Genomic DNA, 21,162 nt, shown 5'->3' with positions numbered 1-21,162 from the left:
AAGTATTACCTGCCTCTCATGCTGGGCACGTGCCCCATAGCTTCCAACACTTGTGTCCCCTCTATATAAACCTATAAACCTACTGCTTGTGCTGCTGCTCCTCTCACACATGTGACCCTTCGAGTACAAACACAGGAACCTCCTCAAGCTCCTGCTAATTACACCCTCATTCCCTGCTATTGTCTCAGTCTGTGCATTGTGGCTTTTTGGCTGATATTATTGTACAGGCTTCTCTCTCCCAGCCCCCCTCATGTGTTCTGTTTTCTACTCCAGACTCCTCCCCCAGAGCATGTGACTTCCTGTGTGATTAGAACTGGAGGGAACAGGTATAGATACAGGTGGCCACTGTGTGTCATTGTGTAAATACAGGAGTGGGCCGGCTGTTTGATTTGTTGTCTATTCATCCCCTAAATGGCTGCCCCTCTCTCTTCCATCACTGCTCTTTGTGGTTCAGGGATTTAATTAAGGTGAGAGCTGTAATTCTGGGGGTCAGTTGATGAAGCTATCCAAATGCAGACGCACACCCTGGCCCTCCCAGAGAAACGGATCCCTGGTGCTCAGCAAAATAGGTATCCGCAACCATCAACAATATAGAACAAAAAGTTCACTGGCCCACAGGTAATGCTGGCAGGTCTGGCATTAGAGCATGTCACACTAAATAAATGTAAAGCAAGGGTTTCACCATGCCAGGATTACCTGTGTGCCAGTGAACTTTTTTGCTCGGTCAGTTGATGAGCCGCTACTCATACAGAGGTCTTTAATGTTATCTTATCAGTGCTGGTGGTATATTGTGCCAGATCAGTCAGCCAAACTATTTGATAGGGGACCCAACACACCTACAGACATGTTTTAGTGGGGCTCGCTCGGCTGCCTTAGTGGGGCTCGCCCGGCTGCCCACACATGGGCTGATAAAAGCTGCCGACAGACCGAGCTGGCAGCTTATTGGCCCAAGTGTTGGGGCCATCCGACGGGCTTCCCTGATCAATACCTGCCCAAAAATCTGCCAGATGCCAATGGGAAAGCTTAAAAAATCCCATTGGATCACAGCCTCATCTTTTCATTGATGCGGTCCCGCAATCTGTCAGCCCATTTGGCGTCCATTCTGATAGGGCCCACGATTGGATCAGCCCGATATCGCCCACTTCAATGTGGGCACATTGGGGAGAGATCCACTCGTTTGGCAACATCACCAAACAAGCGGATCTCCCTGTTTATGGCTCACTCGGCTGCCTCAGTCGGACTCGCTCAGCTGCCTTCTGACCAGTAAGAGCAGGAAAAGAAAGTGTTACTATTTCAAGATGTATCGCTTTCTCGGAGTGAGGAAATAAAGCTTTGGTGCGCTACAGACTGTAAGTGGATGTTCACTTTCTATCTCATTGGAAGTTTAGCTGATACCATTTAGCAGTCCCCGGTCTCACACATAAAACCTGAATCTCACTACATTACTTGCTTTGTGGCCAGTTATTTAAAGGGGTGGTTCAACTTACCCTAGAGTGGTCAATTCAAAGCAACTTTTCAATTGGTCTTCATTGTATCTTTTTTTTTTATAGTTTTGGAATGATTTGCCTTCTTCTGACTCTTTCCAACTTTCAAACGGGGATCACTGACCCCATCTAAAAAAACAAATCCTCTGTAAGGCCACAAATTTATAGTTATTGCTGCTTTTTATTACCCATCTTTCTATTCAGCCCCTCTCCTATTCATATTCCAATCTCCTATTCATAACAATGCATGGTTGCTAGGGTAATTTGAACCCTAGCAACCAGCTGAAACTGCAAACTCGAGAGCTGCTGCATAAAAAGCTAAATAACTCAAAAACCACAAATAATAGAAAATGAAAACCAATTGCAAATTGTCTCAGAATATCACATTCTACATTATATTAACAGAAAAGAGAACAACCCCTTTAATCTGGCCATAAATACAATGATTGTGTTGCACAAGCTTATCTTCATACTCCCATAGTTGTGTAGAGGGCTGAGCCATGAATTTGGCCACAAACTTTACACACTGGTGATATGTGATCAGGGTCTAGCAGAGACTCTTGTCAGACCAAGGACAGGCATCTGCATCTTGCTGAACTATATATCCCAGCATTCCTAATCTCAACTAAGGGTTGGCTTCTGTGAACTGCCACATCTACTTTGCCCTACATAAGGCTCACTCTGATAAATGTACAATTGTAATTGCCTCAGGGCTGTCACCCATAGCAACCAACTAGCTGTTATATTTGATCTCAGGCAGTTGCACATGAATGCCTGGCTTGCCTTCTATAAGGTGGCCACACCCTGGCCAATACTTGTGGGCCAAACTGCTAGATACCATACAAGTGCCCATACTTGGCCAACTTTCTGTCCAACAAGCAACAGCCCCAGTGACTGATAGAGCAGCATAGTGCCAATACACTATGTAATAGTCTCCCTGGTGCATTGGCAGATGAAAGTTTTCAGACTTATCAACCAATGAACCAATCGATATCCATGGCCCAACATACAATACTTAAAGGATAAGTAAACCTTTAAAGTAAGTGAATGTAAATCTGATGAGGGGCCATGCTAAGCACTTTTGTCATTTTTATTCATTATTTATTTTCTTTTTATTCCAAGATATTAAGGGGTACATGTACTTTTAATATGAATCAATTGTGTTACTACAGTGCCACCTGCTGGTCATTTTCCCACCAGTCAGACCAACAAGTAGTCAAGGAAGTTGTCAGGAGAGAGAAAGAGGCTGCTCTGATGTTCTTCTGCTTAGGAAAGATTTGAAAAAAGGTTTCTAATTGTTTTCCTAAACAGAAGAACATCAGAGCAGCCCCTTCTTTCTCCTGACAACTTCCTTGACTACTTGGTGGTCAGACTGGTGGGAAACTGTCCAGCAGGTGGCGCTGTACAGTACACGTATCCCTTAATATCTTGGAATAAAAAGAAAATAAATAATGCATGTACATTGCAAAAGTGCTTATAATTATCAATTTGACATTCACTTATTTCAAGGGTTTACTTAGCTGCCCTCTGATCTGCTCCCAGAGCACTGATTCAGTGTCACGTATTCTTTAATGGAGTAAACTACAGCAGATAAGGTCACCTCTTTGTAATCATTATTGCCCTGGATTTGGGCCAATTGGGGGTTGCTTCAGGTCAGCTCTAATTATATGCAATTGTATCTAGGAGTTTTCATTTCTAAGACAGCTTTCTTCATTCTACTTTTAGTGTTTGGCAAACAGAAATACAGCTAAATAACTGGCGGCACATTGGCCTCATTCATTTATACTGCCCAGCAAGGTGCCCACAGCTCTACAGCAACCACAGAGGGTCAAACATTTAGCTGGAAAATCAAAGCACTGCACTGGTAAGCTAAGCTGGAGTGAGGGCTTAAGGAATACTGTTATGGGAAAAAAAAAAATGTTTTCAAAATGAATCAGTTAATAGTGCTGCTCCAGCAGAATTCTGCACTGAAATCCATTTCTTAAAAGAGCACAGATTTTTTTTATATTCAATTTTGAAATCTGACATGGGGCTAGACATATTGTAAATTTCCCAGCTACCCCAAGTCATGTGACTTGTGCTCTGATAAACTTCAATCACTCTTTACTGCTGTACTGCAAGTTGGAGTGATATCACCCCCTCCCTTCCCCCCCCCCAGCAGCCAAACAAAAGAACAATGGGAAGGTAACCCGATAGCGGCTCCCTAACACAAGATACTGCCTGATAGATCTAAGAACAGCACTCAATAGTAAAATCCCATGTCTCACTGAGACACATTCAGTTACATTGAGAAGGAAAAACAGCAGCCTGCCAGAAAGCATTTCTCTCCTGAAGTGCAGGCACAAGTCAAATGACCAGGGGCAGCTGGGAAATTGACAAAATGTCTAGCCCCATGTCAGATTTCAAAATTGAATATAAAAAAATCTGTTTGCTCTTTTGAGAAATGGATTTCAGTGCAGAATTCTGCTGGAGCAGCACTATTAACTGATGCGTTTTGGAAAAAATGTTTCCCATGACAGTATCCCTTTAGTATACATTTAGGTCCGTGCCTGGATATTCTCCATTTAGTGGATAAATTATTAGCAGCTGTAACCTCACAGTCAAGTTGAATAAAGGTCAAGATACACCATAAATATCACTGAGCCTTTAGCTATACAACCAACAAAGTGCGCATCCCACATGCATGTTGAACTTCTCCATTGCTACCCTAGCCAGCACTTTGTACTTGGTATTGTGAGTAGTGATGGCAAATTTACAGATTTAACTGACTGCGAATGTTTTAGCAAAACCGCCACGAAAATTTACAGTGGAAAATTTAGCTGCGGCAAAAATTTTTACGTGTAAAAAAAAAACCAAATGTTTGGGCGTCCCAATTGTTGCACGCCCATTGACTTTAATGCATTTGGACGAAAGAGTCGTGTATAAAAATTGACGCTCGCATCAAAATATTTGTGCCGCCCATTGACTTAAATGCATTTTTCGGAGTTTTGCGAATTTTTACCGAAGCGAAATGGGACAGATTCATCCATCACTCATTGTGAGTACACAAAAAAATCACCAGTGGCCTTGCACAACACTAGCTCTGTCTCTGGCTGTAAAACAGAAATATCATTTTTACCTGCCCCTGGGGCATTGTATTTTTTAACCTGTAATGATGCTTCCCACTATTGGGCCTGATTATGATGGTGTCACTCTATTAAATGCTCACGCATGGGTAATGGTGTATGATCACATAATGGTTTGACCCATGTGCAGGTAATAGTGCCCTTTGAATGTCCGGGTGATTGTGCCCTCCATGTGGCTGATGATGAAGAGATAGAAGCCTCTCTTTACTACTTCTCAGATACTTTCATTCAGGTACTCGGCACAAATGAAGGAAGCAGCACGTGCCCAGCCTCATATATAATTTGGCCCATGGGCTGATAAGATGACACTTTGAAAGATTGGCCAGTCTATGACCACCTTTATGGTGACCCTCAATAACTCTTGAATCGCTAGTTGTTCTTCCACAGAGAGTCTCTGATATAATGATGGAGGATTCCTGTACCCATATTGTGTGTTTCCAGCATGCAGGTCACAGTTTGAGATATATATATACACCCCAAGTAGTGACAACATAGCCACCAAAATATTTCACATATATATTCAAATATTGTTTGTATTGGGTCAAATATGTATTTGATAACTAGGCCCCTACCAGGGCTAGAATTAGTCAAGTATTTTTATAAATGTCAGGGTTGTATTGGGAAGACTGTGTCCCTGCCCATTTTTTCCAATAGCAGCCAATCGGCAGTTGCCATTTACTGGTCTTGACTAAATAAAGCAAAATGCCGATTGGTTGCATGGTGTGGGCATACCGTGCCCATTTAACTACCCCAATATGTGTGCACGAGTGTTTGCATTTCTGTTTGTTATTCTCATGCCTAGAAAAATAGAATTTGAAAGAATATATATTGGCTGTATTTTCATGACTAGATCAATGTACTGCCGAACCTCTTCATCCTATGTTGTTATCAATAATTATGTAGATATGAGGGAACCCTAATCTGTCCTTCTACTTTCATGTCAAATACACATTCGGGAATAACTTGCTGTGGGCACATAACATTCATTTTCTGCAGAAATGGTTGCCATGCTGTTTTACTGTCATAGGCCCCAACATGGGTCTTCTAGCTGGCAAATATGGCCCTTGCAGAGGTTTTAATTAAGTAGATGAGGTCCCTATGACATCATGGATGACATCACGACTGCGTAATAATTCTGCCTATTACAATATTTGACTGCATGCCCCAATAGTGTCACCGGGTAAAAGTATCCTACAGGATAGAGGAGCAAGTGTTTCAGCTGCAATTTACCTAGTTAGTAAAAATTAACTAACAATGGCGGGGGTTTTGGTTTACCCTTCCACAGAGAACTAGGTTAGAAATGTCAAGCCTTTTGGTTTAGGCTTCTGTACCAGCTTAAAGGACCAGTAACATCAAATTTGTTTTTTGTTTTTTTAAAAAAAATTCACTAGTATTGAACAGGAACAAACAAACTAAACTTTTAAACTGCTAAGTCTTTATTAAGAAATCCCTTCCCGAAACTTGCGCTTCTCTTCAGGGCGTCAGGGCGACGATCCATCATGTGGCGTTTGATTTCTCCTCCCTAGCTATCTCCTATAAGGAAGGCAGGGAGGAGAAATCAAGCGCTGCACGATGGATCGCCTTTTCTGAAGAGGAGCGCAAGCAGAGTTTCGGTAAGTGATTTCTTAATAAAGATTTCGTGATTTTAAAGTTTCATTTGTCTTTGTGCCGTTTTTTTCCGTTATATGCTAACGAATTAAAAAAAAAAGTTATTACTAGTCCAGAGCTTGTGAAGATCTGTCCGTCCGATGATGCCTCACCAGCTCCCTAACATCTTTTTTGCACATGTACTGGGCTGCTGTCACTTACCTAAGCTTAGGGACTCCCAATATACAGGGGCAGATTTATCAAGGGTCGAATTGAAACATTTTTTATGGTAAAAACTGTCAAGTTTCTTTTAAAAATTATTTGGTTTTTGAGATTCATCATACTCGAATTCGACTATTCGCCACCTGAAACCTGCCGAATTGCTGCTTGAGTCAATGGGAGAGATCCAGTGATCAACTTGCAGTTGTTTGCAGCCTTCCTGTTTTTGCAGAGAAAAAACTCGATTCAAGTTTTTAAAAACAAGAATCGAATTCAATTTGAGTTTTCGGATCCATTTTAATTCATCCGAGTTAAAAAAAAAAATTTGATTTTATTAATATATTTTGATTGGTCGAATTTATGGGAGTTAACTCATTTTAAAAGGGGAGCTGTCACCCAGACATAAAAAGCTGTATAATAAAAGTCCTTTTTAAATTAAACATGAAATCCAAATTCTTTTTTTCATTAAAGCATTCATAGCTCTTGTAAACTCGTTTAAAAAATCTCGGCTGTCAATCAAATATTGTCTGCCCCTCCTCTATGCCTTAGGCAATTACTTTCACTTTCCATTCAGCACTTCCTACATGTCACTGCTCTCCCCACATTCCCCCCAATCTCTTCACCATTTAATTGTGTAACCAGGACATGGGGATGGACATCAGGTCCCCCATTCTGGTGCACAAACAAAATTCTGAGATGATACAAGGCTTGCCTTAATAACAGTGCTCAGAAAATGGCTCCTGCCTGCTTGTTATAATTATCAAATGATTAAGACAGTGTCATTAAAGTTAATTTTGCTTGACTAATGTGATAAAATAGGTCTTGGAATAATTTTTCTGGGTGACAGGTCCCCTTTAAATCAAAATGTGTCCTTTAAAAAAATGTGCCTCCCAGTGTGTATATGTGTAGCTTCCTATCAGCAGCCCAGAGCACACTGAGCATGTGCAGTGCCCCTGACACTTCCAAGATGGTGAGCTCCTGAAGACAACATTGAAGACCATTTAGGGCTGTTCAATCTCTGGGTTGGTGCCAGAAGTCCAGTATATTAAATAGTAGCCTCGTTGTTTAGGCTTAAGTTCAAGCCTAAGGGAAAGAGTAATCCTTTTTATAGAAGTATTTTGTTCCTGTTTTTGTACTGTGCCCTGTTCACTCTGCAGTGGGACATATTACCTTAAAAGAATACATTTTATATTCCTTTTAATTTTCTTTCAGGTCAGGGAATAATGAGATCTCAGCACAGGAGGAAAAGCCGAGCTGTCCGATTGCCAGCTCGCTAGCGGAACCCCCTGCTTACCAACAGTAAAGCTAAATATTATATTCTACCATATTCTTTGTAGCTACACATGGAGCCGAAAGGCATCACGGCTAATTATAAAGATCCGGCTCCGGATGTTAAAAGGAAAATCTAGAGGATTTTTACTATGCATATATATTTATATAATATGTTATAATCGTGTAGCACATAGACCTTATGTGGCTGCTTTAAAGGGCTAGTTTCCCTTTACGCAGAATTTTAGTATGTTCTAGAATGTCCTATACTTCTCAGTTGGTCTTAATTATGAAATTTCTGTTTATATTTGCCTTTCACATCTGCCTCTTTCCAGCTTGCAATTTAAAAGAACAGTAACACCAAAATATGAAAGTGTTTTAAAATAATACACATATAATGTTCTGTTGTGCTGTACTGGTACAACTGGTGTGCTTGCTTTAGAAACACAACTATACTTGTATAAACATGTAGCCATGAGGGCAGCCATTAAAAGCTGAAAAAGTAGACACACAGCAGATAACAGATAAGCTCTTATCTTATAGATACTTATCTATTATCTACTGTGTATCCTGTGCTTGAATGGCTGCCCCCATGGCTACACAGCAGCTTGTTTATATAAACTATAGTAGTACTTATCTGTTATCTACTGTGTATCCTGTGCTTGAATGGCTGCCCCCATGGCTACACAGCAGCTTGTTTATATAAACTATAGTAGTACTTATCTGTTATCTACTGTGTATCCTGTGCTTGAATGGCTGCCCCCATGGCTACACAGCAGCTTGTTTATATAAACTATAGTAGTACTTATCTGTTATCTACTGTGTATCCTGCACTTCAATGGCTGCCCCCATGGCTACACAGCAGCTTGTTTATATAAACTATAGTAGTACTTATCTGTTATCTGCTGTGTATCCTGTGCTTGAATGGCTGCCCCCATGGCGACACAGCAGCGTGTTTATATAAACTATAGTAGTACTTATCTGTTATCTACTGTGTATCCTGTGCTTGAATGGCTGCCCCCATGGCTACACAACAGCTTGTTTATATAAACTATAGTAGTACGTATCTGTTATCTATTGGGTATCCTGTGCTTGAATGACTGCCCCCATGGCTACACAGCAGCTTGTTTATATAAACTATAGTAGTACTTATCTGTTATCTACTGTGTATCCTGTGCTTGAATGGCTGCCCCATGGCTACACAGCTTGTTTATATAAACTATAGTTGTACTTATCTGTTATCTACTGTGTATCCTGTGCTTGAGTGGCTGCCCCCATGGCTACACAACAGCTTGTTTATATAGACTGTAGTAGTACTTTTCTGTTATCTACTGTGTATCCTGTGCCTGAATGGCTGCCCACATGGCTACACAGCAGCTTGTTTATATAAACTATAGTAGTACTTATCTGTTATCTACTGTGTATCCTGTGCTTGAATGGCTGCCCCCATGGCTACACAGCAGCTTGTTTATATAAACTATAGTAGTACTTATCTGTTATCTACTGTGTATCCTGTGCTTGAATGGCTGCCCCCATGGCTACACAGCAGCTTGTTTATATAAACTATAGTAGTACTTATCTGTTATCTACTGTTTTGGTGTTACTGTTCCTTTAAAATACTATCTGATTGTAGGAGTGGGGGTCACTGACCTTGACAGGTAAACAACTATTTCTTGGTAAGGCTACAATTACATTTTTGTTTCTTCTTGTTACTTATCTGTGTTTTTTAGGTCCTTTACTATTTATCTTTCAGTCTCTCGTAGTTCACCTTTAAGTTAACTTGTAGTATGTTACAGAATGGCTAATTCTAAGCAACTTTTCAATTCATCTTAATTTTTATAGTTTCTGAATTTTTTGCCATCTTCTTCTGTCTTTCAAATGGGGGTCACTGACCCCGTCTAAAAATGCTCTGTAAAGCTACAAAAATATTGTTATTGCTACTTTTTATTACTCACCTTTCTATTTAGGCATCTCCTATTCATATTCCAGACTTATTCAAATCAGTGCATGGTTGCTAGGGGAATTTGCACCCAAGCAACCAGATGGCTGGACATGCAAACTGGAGAGCTGTTGATTAAAAAACAAAATAACTCAAAAACCACAAATAATGAAAAATGAAAACCAATTGCAAATTGTCTCATTCTCTACATCATACTAACACTAAAAGTGAATGCAAAGCTGAACAACCCCTGGTTTCTAAGATAAAAGTGGACCCTAGCAACTATAGAAAGAGCTTCTGAACTAAAAGCTAAAGTACAATAAAAATAAAGGCAAACTGCGGTTTGTCTCTGAATATAATTATCTACATCATACTAAAAGTCTAATTAAAATGAATTTAAAGATTAAAGTTTCCATTCCAGGCCAGATCTGGAGAAACATCCCTATGTGTGGGTGAATATTAAGTAGGGATGCACCAAATACACTATTTTGGATTTGGCCGAAGCCTTTGCGAAAGATCCGGCCGAATACCCAACCAAATCCTAATTTGAATATGCAAATTAGGGGTGGGAAGGGGAAAACAAGGATTTTACTTCCTTGTTTTGTGACAGTCACGCGATTTCCCTCCCCTGCACTAATTTGCATATGCAAATTAGGATTTGGCCGAATCCTGCTGAAAAAGGCCGAATCCTGGATTCGGTACATCCCTAATATTAAGTCATGTGCTCTATATAGGCTCTATATACACTCATCACTCTGCCCTTGAGGGGCATCTGTCGGCTCTATATATTTTAAGGGGAAGTATTGCTTCTTTTAAAGGGGTTGTTCACCATTAAGTTAAGTTGTCTGTTATATAATGTTGAATTCTAAGCAACTTTTCAATTGGTCTTCAACTTTCTATTTTTTTATAATTTGCCTTCTGACTCTTTCCAGCTTTCAAATGGGGGTCACTGACCCCATCTAAAAAAAAACAAATACTCTGTAAGGCTACGAATGTATTGTTACTGCTACTTTTTATTACTCCTCTTTCTATTCATCCCTTTCCTATTCATATTCCAGTCTCTTATTCGATCAGTGCATGGTTGCTAGGGTGAGTTGGGCCATAGCAACCAGATTGCTGAAATGGTTACTGAATAAAAAGTTAATCATAAAAAATATTTATGTCCTGGAATATCGCTCTCTACATGATACCAAAACTTAACTCAAAGGTGAACCACTCCTTTAAAATCACCCTTATTACATTGATAATGGTAGATATATGGAGGCTGAATTTAATTTTATTTAAAGCAGGGCCTGAGGTTTATAATGCATTGATACGTTACACAATAAAGTCTCTTTTTAGTATTGAAGTTCCTATACATTATACAGAATCTTGGGCAGACAAGTCAGGGCTAGCAACCTCTGTTCTGCAATGGCCCCTGTTATTGATGTAGGGTACAACCTGGTCACGGTTGCCTCGGGCCGCCTACCAAATAGTCCTCGTCTTTTAGGGCTAGTCCACACGGGGAGATAGCGACGCGTTTGCGGTCGCGGCGACAAAGCGCCGCGACAGTCGCCGCGACCGGCGCAGGCGACAGTTTTGTATGGGCGCCTATGTAAAAACGCCTGTGCTAACCACACGAGGCGATGCGCTTTTCAACAGTCGCCTGAAAAAGCCTGGCGAGGCATTTTCAGGCGACTGTTGAAAAGCGCATCGCCTCGTGTGGTTAGCACAGGCGTTTTTACATAGGCGCCCATACAAAACTGTCGCCTGCGCCGGTCGCGGCGACTGTCGCGGCGCTTTGTCGCCGCAAACGCGTCGCTATCTCCCCGTGTGGACTAGCCCTTAGCTGCCCAGGGCCCCGGCTGTTTGTTTGCTGCAATAAAGGGATTATATTGTATACAGGGCCTGGCTAGCTGAAGCCTATTCATCATCTTAATGGAATTCCAAGGATTTCTTCTCTGTGAAACAGCTGAACAAAGGGGCTACAAGGCCTATTGGGATCAGTTCACTGTGGGTCCTCACTACTTGCATTTTGTAGGGCGCACTGCTTTCCTCTTCTGACATTATGGGGCAGATTTATCAAGGGTCGTATTGAAAAATCTAATTTTCTCATTTTTTTTATGGTCGGAAATTTTAAAAATCAAATTAGATTCGTTTTTTTTTTTGTTTTTTTAAAAATTTGAATTCGGTTTTCTAGATTTATCGTACTTCGACCCTTTAAGAATTGGAATTTGACTATTCGCCACCTAAAACCTGCCGAATCGCTGTCAATGGGATAGTTCCAGGGATCAATTAGGAGCTATTTGCAGCCTACCGGACATTCAAGCTCTAATCTGATTTTTTAAATTCGAATCAAGAGTTTTTCAGGGTTGATCCAATTCATCTGAATTTTAAAAATTAGATTTTATTAATACATTTCAATTGGTCGAATTTATGGGTGTTTAGGGGAGTGTTTAAAAACGCATATGATTTAGAAATTTGACCTTTGATAAATGTGCCTCTATTAGGGATGCACCGAATCCACTATTTTGGATTTGGCCAAACCCCCGAATCCTTTGTGAATACCGAACCGAATACGGATTTGTATATGCAAACTGGGGATGGGAAGGGGGGAAATTTTTTTACTTCCTTGTTTTGTGATTAAAAAGTCACGCAAATTTCCCTCCCTGTCCCTAATTTACATATGCAAATTAGGATTCGGATTTGGTTCGGCCGGGCATATGGATTTGGCCGACTCCAAATCCTGCTGAAAAAACCCGGATTATGGATTCGGTGCATCCCTAGCCTCTATATGTACCAATGTATTGCATCTTTCCTAGGTACAATAACCTTTTCTCCCTAACAGATACGACCCAGGGATGCTGAGAGGTTGGACAGGGCTTTTCTCATAGGCTTGTGCTGTTATTGCAGCCAGGATCCTATTTTATCTATAAATCTTTGCTATTTCATTTATTGTTTTTGCCAGCTTAGCCAATAGAATATTTGCATTTAGCCCCGCTTAGGCATCAGCCAATCCTATATTATTCATTCATTTTGTCCACGGGCCAATTGTTCGAGTCACATGGCATTTGCTAGTTTGGCAAACACCCAAAATCATTGTGGTGGCTCAAGTGCAGGCGCATGCAACAGATTTTAGCAAAGAAACGCAAGAGTCTGCATCCTTACACCGGAATATGTGCCTCACCCAAGACGACACAATAGTTCCAGGTTCAGGCAGAACAGGAGGCTAATGCCCATGTAGAGGTTGATTCTCAGCCTGTGATTTTCAGCAGACTGATATTCAGCCCCTTGTGGCATTAGGCAAGGGCCAGGGCAGATTAAAGGAGAACTAAAGCCTAGGTAGAAATGTTGTACATGATGTTTTGTGCTTCTGTACCAGCCCAAGGCAACCACAGCCCTTTAGCAGTAAAGATCTGTGTCTCCAAAGATGCCCCAGTAGCTCCCCATCTTCTTTTCTGCTGATTCACTGCACATGCTCTGTGCTGCTGTCACTTACTGAGCTTAGGGACCCACTCACAATATACAGTACACATAGAATAGAAATGTCACAATATAAGGCTGATTAGTAATTAATACACATAATTACTACATGGCAGCACAGAAACCAGTGCAATTAGCATCAGAATTTAATAATCCGTAAACCTGTAGCATCAGCTTATATTACAGCCAGGGAAGCTCATTTTCTGCTGGATAATTAGTGACGAGCCCTAAGCTTAGCTTCTCAACAGCCAATCAGAGCCCACTGAGCATGTGAGTGTCACAGACACTTTCCAAGATGGTGACCCCCTGTGACAAGTTTGAAGTCCTGGATCATTGCTGCTATTGACAAGCTCAAACTTTAGCCTTGTGCAATAAGTTCATTATATAAATTATGGTATTTTTAAGGTTTAGTTCTCCTTTAAAGCAGGCTGATTTCAGCCCTTACCTCGAGCAGTATCTTCCTTCATGTCCGGAACCCTTGTGTCTACTCTGGAGCGAACAGACACATTGGATTTCAGTGCGAAATGCAAAGTTTTGGGCTTTAACAAAGGAGGATACTGCTCACAATAGTGTCTGAAATCAACCTGCGGATTCCAGAAGGCTGGTTTCGGCCCCAGCCTAAAGCTCTGGGCACACAGGCTGTTGACAGGCTAAGAGAAGCAGATCAGCTCAGTGCCCCTGCTCCATTAATTTGAATCAGATCAGCCTGTGTGTGGTCACACACAACAGAGCTGAAGTTGAAATCAACCCAAATACGTAAAAGGAAACATCTCGGACTAACCCCACTAACCTTCAGTTTAAAGTAGTAAAAGAACAGATCAGCCGATGTTCTGCCCCTGACAGCATTCGTGCGAAAGTTATGTCCGACAAAAGCTAGTGACAGTCGCCCACTGAAAATCGTACGATCGGCATTAAATGCAGAGATATTGTCGGCAGCCATCAGAAATCTTTTAACCTGTCCGATCGACCAAACGACCGATCTCCGTGGGACGAAAAATGCCGGGACTCTCCACACACGGTCCGAAAATTGTACGAATCAGATCTTTGCGTCTATGGCCAGCTTTAGGCTATGGGCACGCAGGCTGTTGTCAGTCTGTGTATTTTTGCAGGCCTGCTCCATTGATTTGAATTTGATCAGCTTGTGTGTGGTCACAAACAGACTGAAGTCAACCCAAATACTGACGTCCGCTTCAGCTCAGTTGTGTGTGACCAAATTCAGATCAATGGATCAGGGGCACTGAGCAGATTCACTTCTCTCAGCCTGCAAAAATATGCAACCGCCTGTGTGCCCATAGCCTTATGCTACACATGGCTGAAACTCTTCCCCTACGCTGGAATCAGCCCCATACCTTGCCTGCACCCAGATCTCTTGCATTGGCTGCTGCAGGTTTAAATCCACCGCTTGTGCCTGCACCCGGGCTAATGCAATGGATACAGGTATGGGGCTGATTCTTGGCCAGTGTTTTTCAGCAGGCCGACTTTCAGCCCCGTGTGACATAAGCCTAAGCCTCGGTACCCTGAATAACTAAAAGTCAGTGCTGCAGGCAGAACTATCAGTTTTCGGGTGAGCTAAATCAATGTACTTATAATATAAACTAAACAGCCTAGGGGTCATTCTAATGTCTGGTATCCAGTGCAGCCATTCATTTATTTATTTAACTTTTTTCCCTTTGTGTTATTTACACAGTTTAGTTATGCTCCCTTTTCTCTTTCTTTCTTTTTGCATGCCTTCCTGCCTGGACCCCGACAGGGAAGAAGAGCATGAGGTAAGCTTGTTACACGACTCATAGCTTGAAAAGAATAGTCCTAATATTCGGAATTGTATTCCATATGAGCTTTCATTATAGGGATATACCGTAAATAAGTTACCTCTTTTTGTAAAAATATGTTTATTAGAAAAACCAAGTTCTGTGACCATGGCAGGAGATCGCAAGCTTGATTGCTTCAATACAGGCCATGCAACAAAGTAATGTTTCCCTGGATAACTCGGCCTTGTGCCTTTATATGGTCACAGAACTACCCCTCAGTGACTTCTAATATCCTTATCATTTACAGTAGGGGGTACATTATCCCTTATAATACATGAGTGATACTCAGAGTTCCCTGTATAACTCAGCCTGCAGCCTTGTGCCTTTATATGGTCACAGAACAACCCCTCAGTGACTTCTAATATCCTTATCATTTACAGTAGGGGGTACATTATACCTTATAATACATGAGTGATACTCAGAGTTCCCTGTATAACTCAGCCTGCAGCCTTGTGCCTTTATATGGTCACAGAACAACTCCTCAGTGACTTCTAATAGCCTTATCATTTACAGTAGGGATACATTTTTTCTCATGTAGCACAGCTTTGCCCCCAAACAGTACTGCAGTTAGTAATGGACTTGGAAAATAGTACCAAACAATGAGTTTTTATACAGTTTTTTTTTTCTTTCATAGGCCAAAAATGAGTCCTCTCTGGCTACAGCATCATTCAGCAAGTCCAATCCCTTCAAGGCGCTCCCTTCAAGCCGTTTCTTGCCAAAAGGAACTAAAGCTAAGGTGAACCTGGAGGAACAAGGCCGGCAGAAAGTCTCCTTCAGCTTTAGCCTTACTAAGAAAACATTTCAAAATAGGCTACTTGGTCCTCTTGGCAATGACAAGCAGAATGAATCACAAAGCCCAGCAGAACACATATCAAAACTTAAAATGGACCTTCATGATTTCACTGGTGCAACAGAGGAGCAACCCAAACCCAAAGTAGAACTGGGCAAAATTAATTTAAAAAAACACCCTTTGAGTGTTCCTAATAAGCTACCAGCACAGCCACCCCCTCCTCTACCTCCGACGTCCTCCTTACTAGCACCAACCTCCCCTGTGGTATCAACCCAAGTAACACCAGTAGAACAACTTTCTTCTCCAGAGCATGAAGTAGCACCTGCAATATTTACTTTGGGTTTATCATTGACAAGTGAAAAACGCCCTTCTGTGGTCCCCTCCCAGACCACACCAACAAAAGAAGTAACGCAAGTGACATCTGATGCAAAGGAATCGTCAGAATCATTGATTGATTCAAAGGGACTGGACAAAAAAGAGAACTCTGTAGTTTCTAATTTAGAAACCCCAAACAATCAGAAAGTTTCTGAGAAAGCTGATTTATCATTGCAAAAAGAATCTTCCCATATTGGGAAGGATGAAAAAGATTCATGTAGTTCGCAAAATGCTAAATCAAATCCTAGTCCAGAAAAATCAAGTTTGAAATCCAAGTTCCCTCACTCCGATGGGGTTGTGATGGGCTCAGAGTCCGACGAGGACTCAATTCAAACCTCTTCAAGCCACAAGTCACATGAGTTAAAAGCTGCTACAAGCAAAGAAAGAGACTCAAAAAGAAGCTCTGTGAGGAGCGAGGATTCTGGAAAATACTCCTCTTCACGAACAAAATCTACAAAGGATGATAAATATTCTAATTATTCCAAGTCAGATAGAGATTCAAGATACAGCTACACACACTCTAGGTCTGATCGTGACCGAAGGCGCAGTAGGTCTCGTTCCAGGTCCAGATCAAGGTCAAGGTCTGACAGGGGCTCCAAAAGTAGCTCTTCATATTCTAGATCTGAACGTTCACATTATTATGATTCTGACCGTAGATACCATAGGAGTTCACCTTACAGAACGAGGTATTCCCGCTCCTATGCAGACAGCCGGACAAGAGGCAGTTCTGATTCTGAAGATGATCATAGGAGGACCCATTCCAGATCTAGTGACTCTAGGCGTCCATCATCCTCTCATTCCTCTTCATACAGAGAATCTAGAACTTCATCACATTCTAAATATGACAGAGATTCAAAGGGAGAGTCATCTTATGATTTGGATAGGAGGGGGAGGGACTCCAGCAGACACGAAAGGGATTCTAGGAGATCTTCAGAAAAAGAAACAACCAGAAAAGCATCTCCTAAAAAGACTTCCCCTAGAAAAGAAGCAGAAGAAAAACGAGAGTGGTCACATTCCAAAGCAGATAACAGTGTCAGCTCTAGTTCCAAATTCAGCTCAAAGCAGGAACATTCAACCTCTGTAACTAAACCTTCAAAATGGGATGTAGAAAAGAAGCAAACCCATAGTGGTGTAGAGAAAGAGGAGCACAAAAAGTGCAAAGATGAGATCCTGTCCTCAAATGTTTCTGTTAAGAAGACTAGTTTTCCAGCTCACCAGCAAACGTCTCCTCTCTATGCTAAGCGCTCTGGTCACTTTACATCCTCTTCTTCTGGTTCAGAGCTTACTGAAGAGAGAGACAGCAGCAGTAAAACCTCTAAGAAAATGTCACAGGATGCATCAGTATCAAAGTATGATGATGAAGATGATGATGACGATGATAAGCGGCATAAAAGTCCTTTCCAAGGGATTTATAATCTGTCTCCCAGTGAAACATGGGATTTTGTAACACTCAGTACCACTGAAGACTTGGAGCCAGAGGAGCACACTACCAGCTCTGATAACTGTAAATCAGATGTACGTGGTAAAGATTCAGAAGATGATTCGCAACCCAGTCCACCTAAAGTCACTAAGTTGCACACTAGAACCAATAAAGCCAGTGAAAATTTGCAGGATTGTAAAAGTACAGAGTCCCCACACAAATTCAAGATCAGTGAGTTACATCCAAGGACCCATAAAGTTAGTGATGATTGGCAGCCACGAACGCACCAAATGAGTGACAGCTCTCATCGCAGAACGCGTAAATCAAGTGATGACTTGCAATCTAGGTCCCACAAAGTGTTTAATGACCTGCAGTCTAGACCTCATAAAACAAGTGAGGACCTACAGATCAAAATGCGTAAAGTTGAGGACGACCTGCGGCCTAGAACCCTTGAAGTGAGTGATGACTCTCAACACGGTTACCTTAAAGTAAATGAGGGTGTGCATCACAGACCCTGTAAAACAAGTGATGACTTGCTGCTGAGAACATGTGTTGGTGAGGATTCATGGACTAGAACTCATAGGGTCAATGATGGCTCACAGTCCAGATCCCATAAAGACTGCCACAACTTGCAACCCAGAACCCATAAAGCCAGTGCAGACCTACAATCGAAAACCCCTAAAGTGAGTGATGAGCCGCTGCCCAGAACCCCTAAAGTGAGTGACGAGCCGCGGTCCAGAACCCCAAAAGTGAGTGACGAACCACAGCCCAGGACCCCTAAAGTGAGTGATGAGCCGCAACACTCCAAATCCCCTAGAGTGAGTGAGGAGCCGCAGCACCACAGAACCCCTAACAGGGGTTTTGATAACCATCCCAGAACCCCTGAAGCAACTGGCACTGCAAAGCCCAGAGCCCCTAATGCAACTGACGAACCCCAGTCAGAAACTTTTATAGTAGCTGATGACCAACACCAATCACCTAATGCAGCTGAGGACATGAGTGACATGCTTCCCGAAATCCTTAAAGATGGCAAAGACCCACAACCCATTACCTGGGCTCACAAAGATAGCAACAATTCACATCCCAAAACCCATATAGTCACAGACTTCTCACACTCTAGAGATCCTAACGTCACTGATGACTTCAAGCCCAAAACTCAGATTGATACTGATGATTCTGAACCCAGCACCAATAAAGGTTTGGAAAGAAATCCGCAGGATAGCTTAGTAGTCATGACTCATGATTCTAATGAAATGATAGTTTCTATTCCTGTAGTAGAACATCCAGAGAAATCACTAGTAAAATGTGAAGAAGTTAAATTAGCTCTACCCAAATGTCCTCCTAGAACTATAGAGACTGATGCTTATGAAACCCACGAATATTTGCATGTTCGTAAACAAGAAACTTGTAATTCAGTACCTGAATGCCAAAATAAAATGGCCTCTAGTACAATTGATGAGCAAAATGACTTTCAGACAAGGGAGAAAGAAACAGCTGAAGCACTGCTTAAGACGTCCACAAGTCAAGACCTTCAAAGCCAAGTGACTGGTCACCCACTAGAGGGCATTTCTATATCGGAGGAATCAACCATTTCAGTGACAATACCCGTCACTGAAAATAAAGATGACGTTTTGGACATCGATACTACCCAATGCAGTATATGTGTTGATGATTTGCAAAGTAGACCCACACCACACATTCTTGGCAAAGAAAGTCAATCTCTAGAAGAAGCCGCTCCTTTAGAGATCCAGGCTACTGAAAGGAAAAATATCCACAATCCTGAAGAGATTGTCCAACACAGTAAAAGCATAGATGAGGAAACAAAATTTGACAAGGAGGAGCTGGTTAAATTTGAGCTTGAAAGCTGTTACCGTGAGACCGAAAGAGACCCAACAGAAACAGTCGGCACCAAAAACACAGATTGTATAGGTGCTATCAATGATTATTACTCAGACTCCGAAGAAAGTGAAAGTGACACAGAGGACACTGATTCAGATGACAGCAGCCTGCCCAGAAATCGTTTGCAATCTGTTGTTGTGATCCCCCAAAATTCCAGCATTGCAAATGAAGAACACTGCAGGTCTCCTTACCAGAGCCAGCATGAAAGTCAACCCCTCTCTGACAGCTGTGAAACTGACATGGTGGAACCAAAAGCTGTTGAGGTTAAGCAGAAATGGGTAGTGCAAAAAGAACGCAGTCCACCAGCTAAGAAATCAGATGAGACTGTAGAAGACCATCAAACTGTGCCACTTAAGAAACAAAGTGTTGGTGTTGTAAGCACCAGCCAACCTGAGGCTACTGCACATATAAGTACTGGGGAGAACCCAACAGAATGTAAAGCAGAACAAGAGATGCCAACATCAACAAACAGAATTTGTCCCCAAAAAGAGAATGAAAAAGCAGAACCATCTGAGGCTTCTACCTTTGACCAATCACACCAGCAGCCTCCTTCAAGTTCTGCTAAGAAAGCAGACATAATACTGGAAAGAGTACATAATGAGCCTTCTAAAAGAACTAGAGATTTCTCAAGAAGTGATGGTTTCCAGTCAGCAGAGGACTTGTCTGGGCTTGGCTGGGACTTCTCCCAGCCTGAGAACCCTAGTAGTACATACCAGCAACCTGACAGTAGCCACATGTATGTGGATTATCCTTATCAGCAAGCTTTTGGTGGCTCTCACGTTTACAGGAAAGACAATGGTTATTGGGATCCTAGAGTTTATGATAAAGGTGCTCAAGTAATGTACAGCAAACCTCATGGCCCTGCTCCAGACTCTGTAACACATTGTTATGATGAAGATGATGAAGATTTCAACTGGGATACTGATCATGGACAAACCTTTCCAGTTCAGCCAGAGCTGCTCCATAATGAATCCAGCTCCGTGCAAGCTCATGAAATCAGCAGCAACTCCGCAAAGACAATGGCCGTCACTCCTAAAGTAATCCTGGAGCAGCCAGCAAAGGCGTCCGACGTGAAGGAACGAGGGCCTCCTAAAAAAAGAAGGCAAGAACTAGAGAATGACTTTGAAAGCGATTTGGAGGCTCTGGAAAAGAAACATATATTGGAGGGGGTCTCGACTCCGTTAAAACAAGATGGTGGGGCCTATTTGTGCAGCATGGACGATTTTCGGGACTCTCAGCACTGGAAGGATTTTTCCAGGCAGGGTAAAATGCCCCCCTACTTTGACCTGATTGAGGAGAATTTATACTTAACAGAAAGGTATGGTTCCCATATTCATTACTTCTGATCTAGTATGTGTATCATGAATGTTCATAAATAACAGGAAATAATATGCATGGCAACACAATTCAGGATAGATAACCAAAGCTTATACTAGTACTGATCAGGCTTGAGATCGTAAATACAACTATAACCTATGGGTAAATTCCATGCCATACTTTTATGATTCATGGGGAAAATGTTGTAGAAATTTGTTGAAAACTAATACATCTTTTTAATATCTGTGCAGCAGATCAAAACCATCCTTTAAATGACACGGATCCAGTGAACAGCATGGGTCAGCATTTGTGCTTGGTCCCTGCAGCTGCTTTAGATACCTTCCATATTAGGCACCATCGAGTAGCTGATCTGTGCTATTAAACAGCGCATCCGTGCCGGCCTATTCATTTGGGGGGGGGGGGGGGCTGGTGGGTGCTCACTGGGGAAGCTGCATGCTAATAGTTGGG

General features: G+C 41.9%; 2 protein-coding genes across 10 annotated transcripts in view; one reads left to right on the top strand and one right to left on the bottom strand.

Annotated features, from left to right (window-relative positions):
- The window catches only part of tubz1.L (zeta tubulin L homeolog), a 37,254-nt gene extending 36,997 nt beyond the window's left edge, over positions 1–257 (bottom strand). Inside the window, exon 1 of the mRNA XM_041565318.1 lies at positions 84–257. The gene's annotated coding sequence lies outside the window, so the exon portion shown is untranslated. The remainder of the gene's footprint in view (positions 1–83) is intronic.
- Positions 1–21,162, top strand: part of setd2.L (SET domain containing 2 L homeolog) — a 69,937-nt gene that overhangs the window by 1,291 nt on the left and 47,484 nt on the right. For 3 of the 9 annotated variants that reach the window (XM_041565739.1, XM_041565738.1, XM_041565743.1), the window contains exons 1-4: positions 327–569; positions 7,628–7,714; positions 14,809–14,851; positions 15,528–20,695. In XM_041565739.1, the coding sequence (XP_041421673.1) occupies positions 511–569; positions 7,628–7,714; positions 14,809–14,851; positions 15,528–20,695 (5,357 nt within the window). In that variant the 5' untranslated portion in view covers positions 327–510. Of the gene's footprint in view, positions 1–326; positions 570–7,627; positions 7,715–14,808; positions 14,852–15,527; positions 20,696–21,162 lie in introns of those variants that run through there. The other 6 variants (XM_041565742.1, XM_041565740.1, XM_018267024.2 and 3 more) reach the window with 6 other exon arrangements.

Source organism: Xenopus laevis, chromosome 6L, assembly GCF_017654675.1.
Source record: "Xenopus laevis strain J_2021 chromosome 6L, Xenopus_laevis_v10.1, whole genome shotgun sequence".
In the NCBI taxonomy this organism is placed as follows: domain Eukaryota; kingdom Metazoa; phylum Chordata; class Amphibia; order Anura; family Pipidae; genus Xenopus; species Xenopus laevis.
The sequence above is the reverse complement of the archived record's forward strand: the minus strand, read 5'-3'. Positions and strand labels throughout refer to the sequence as shown.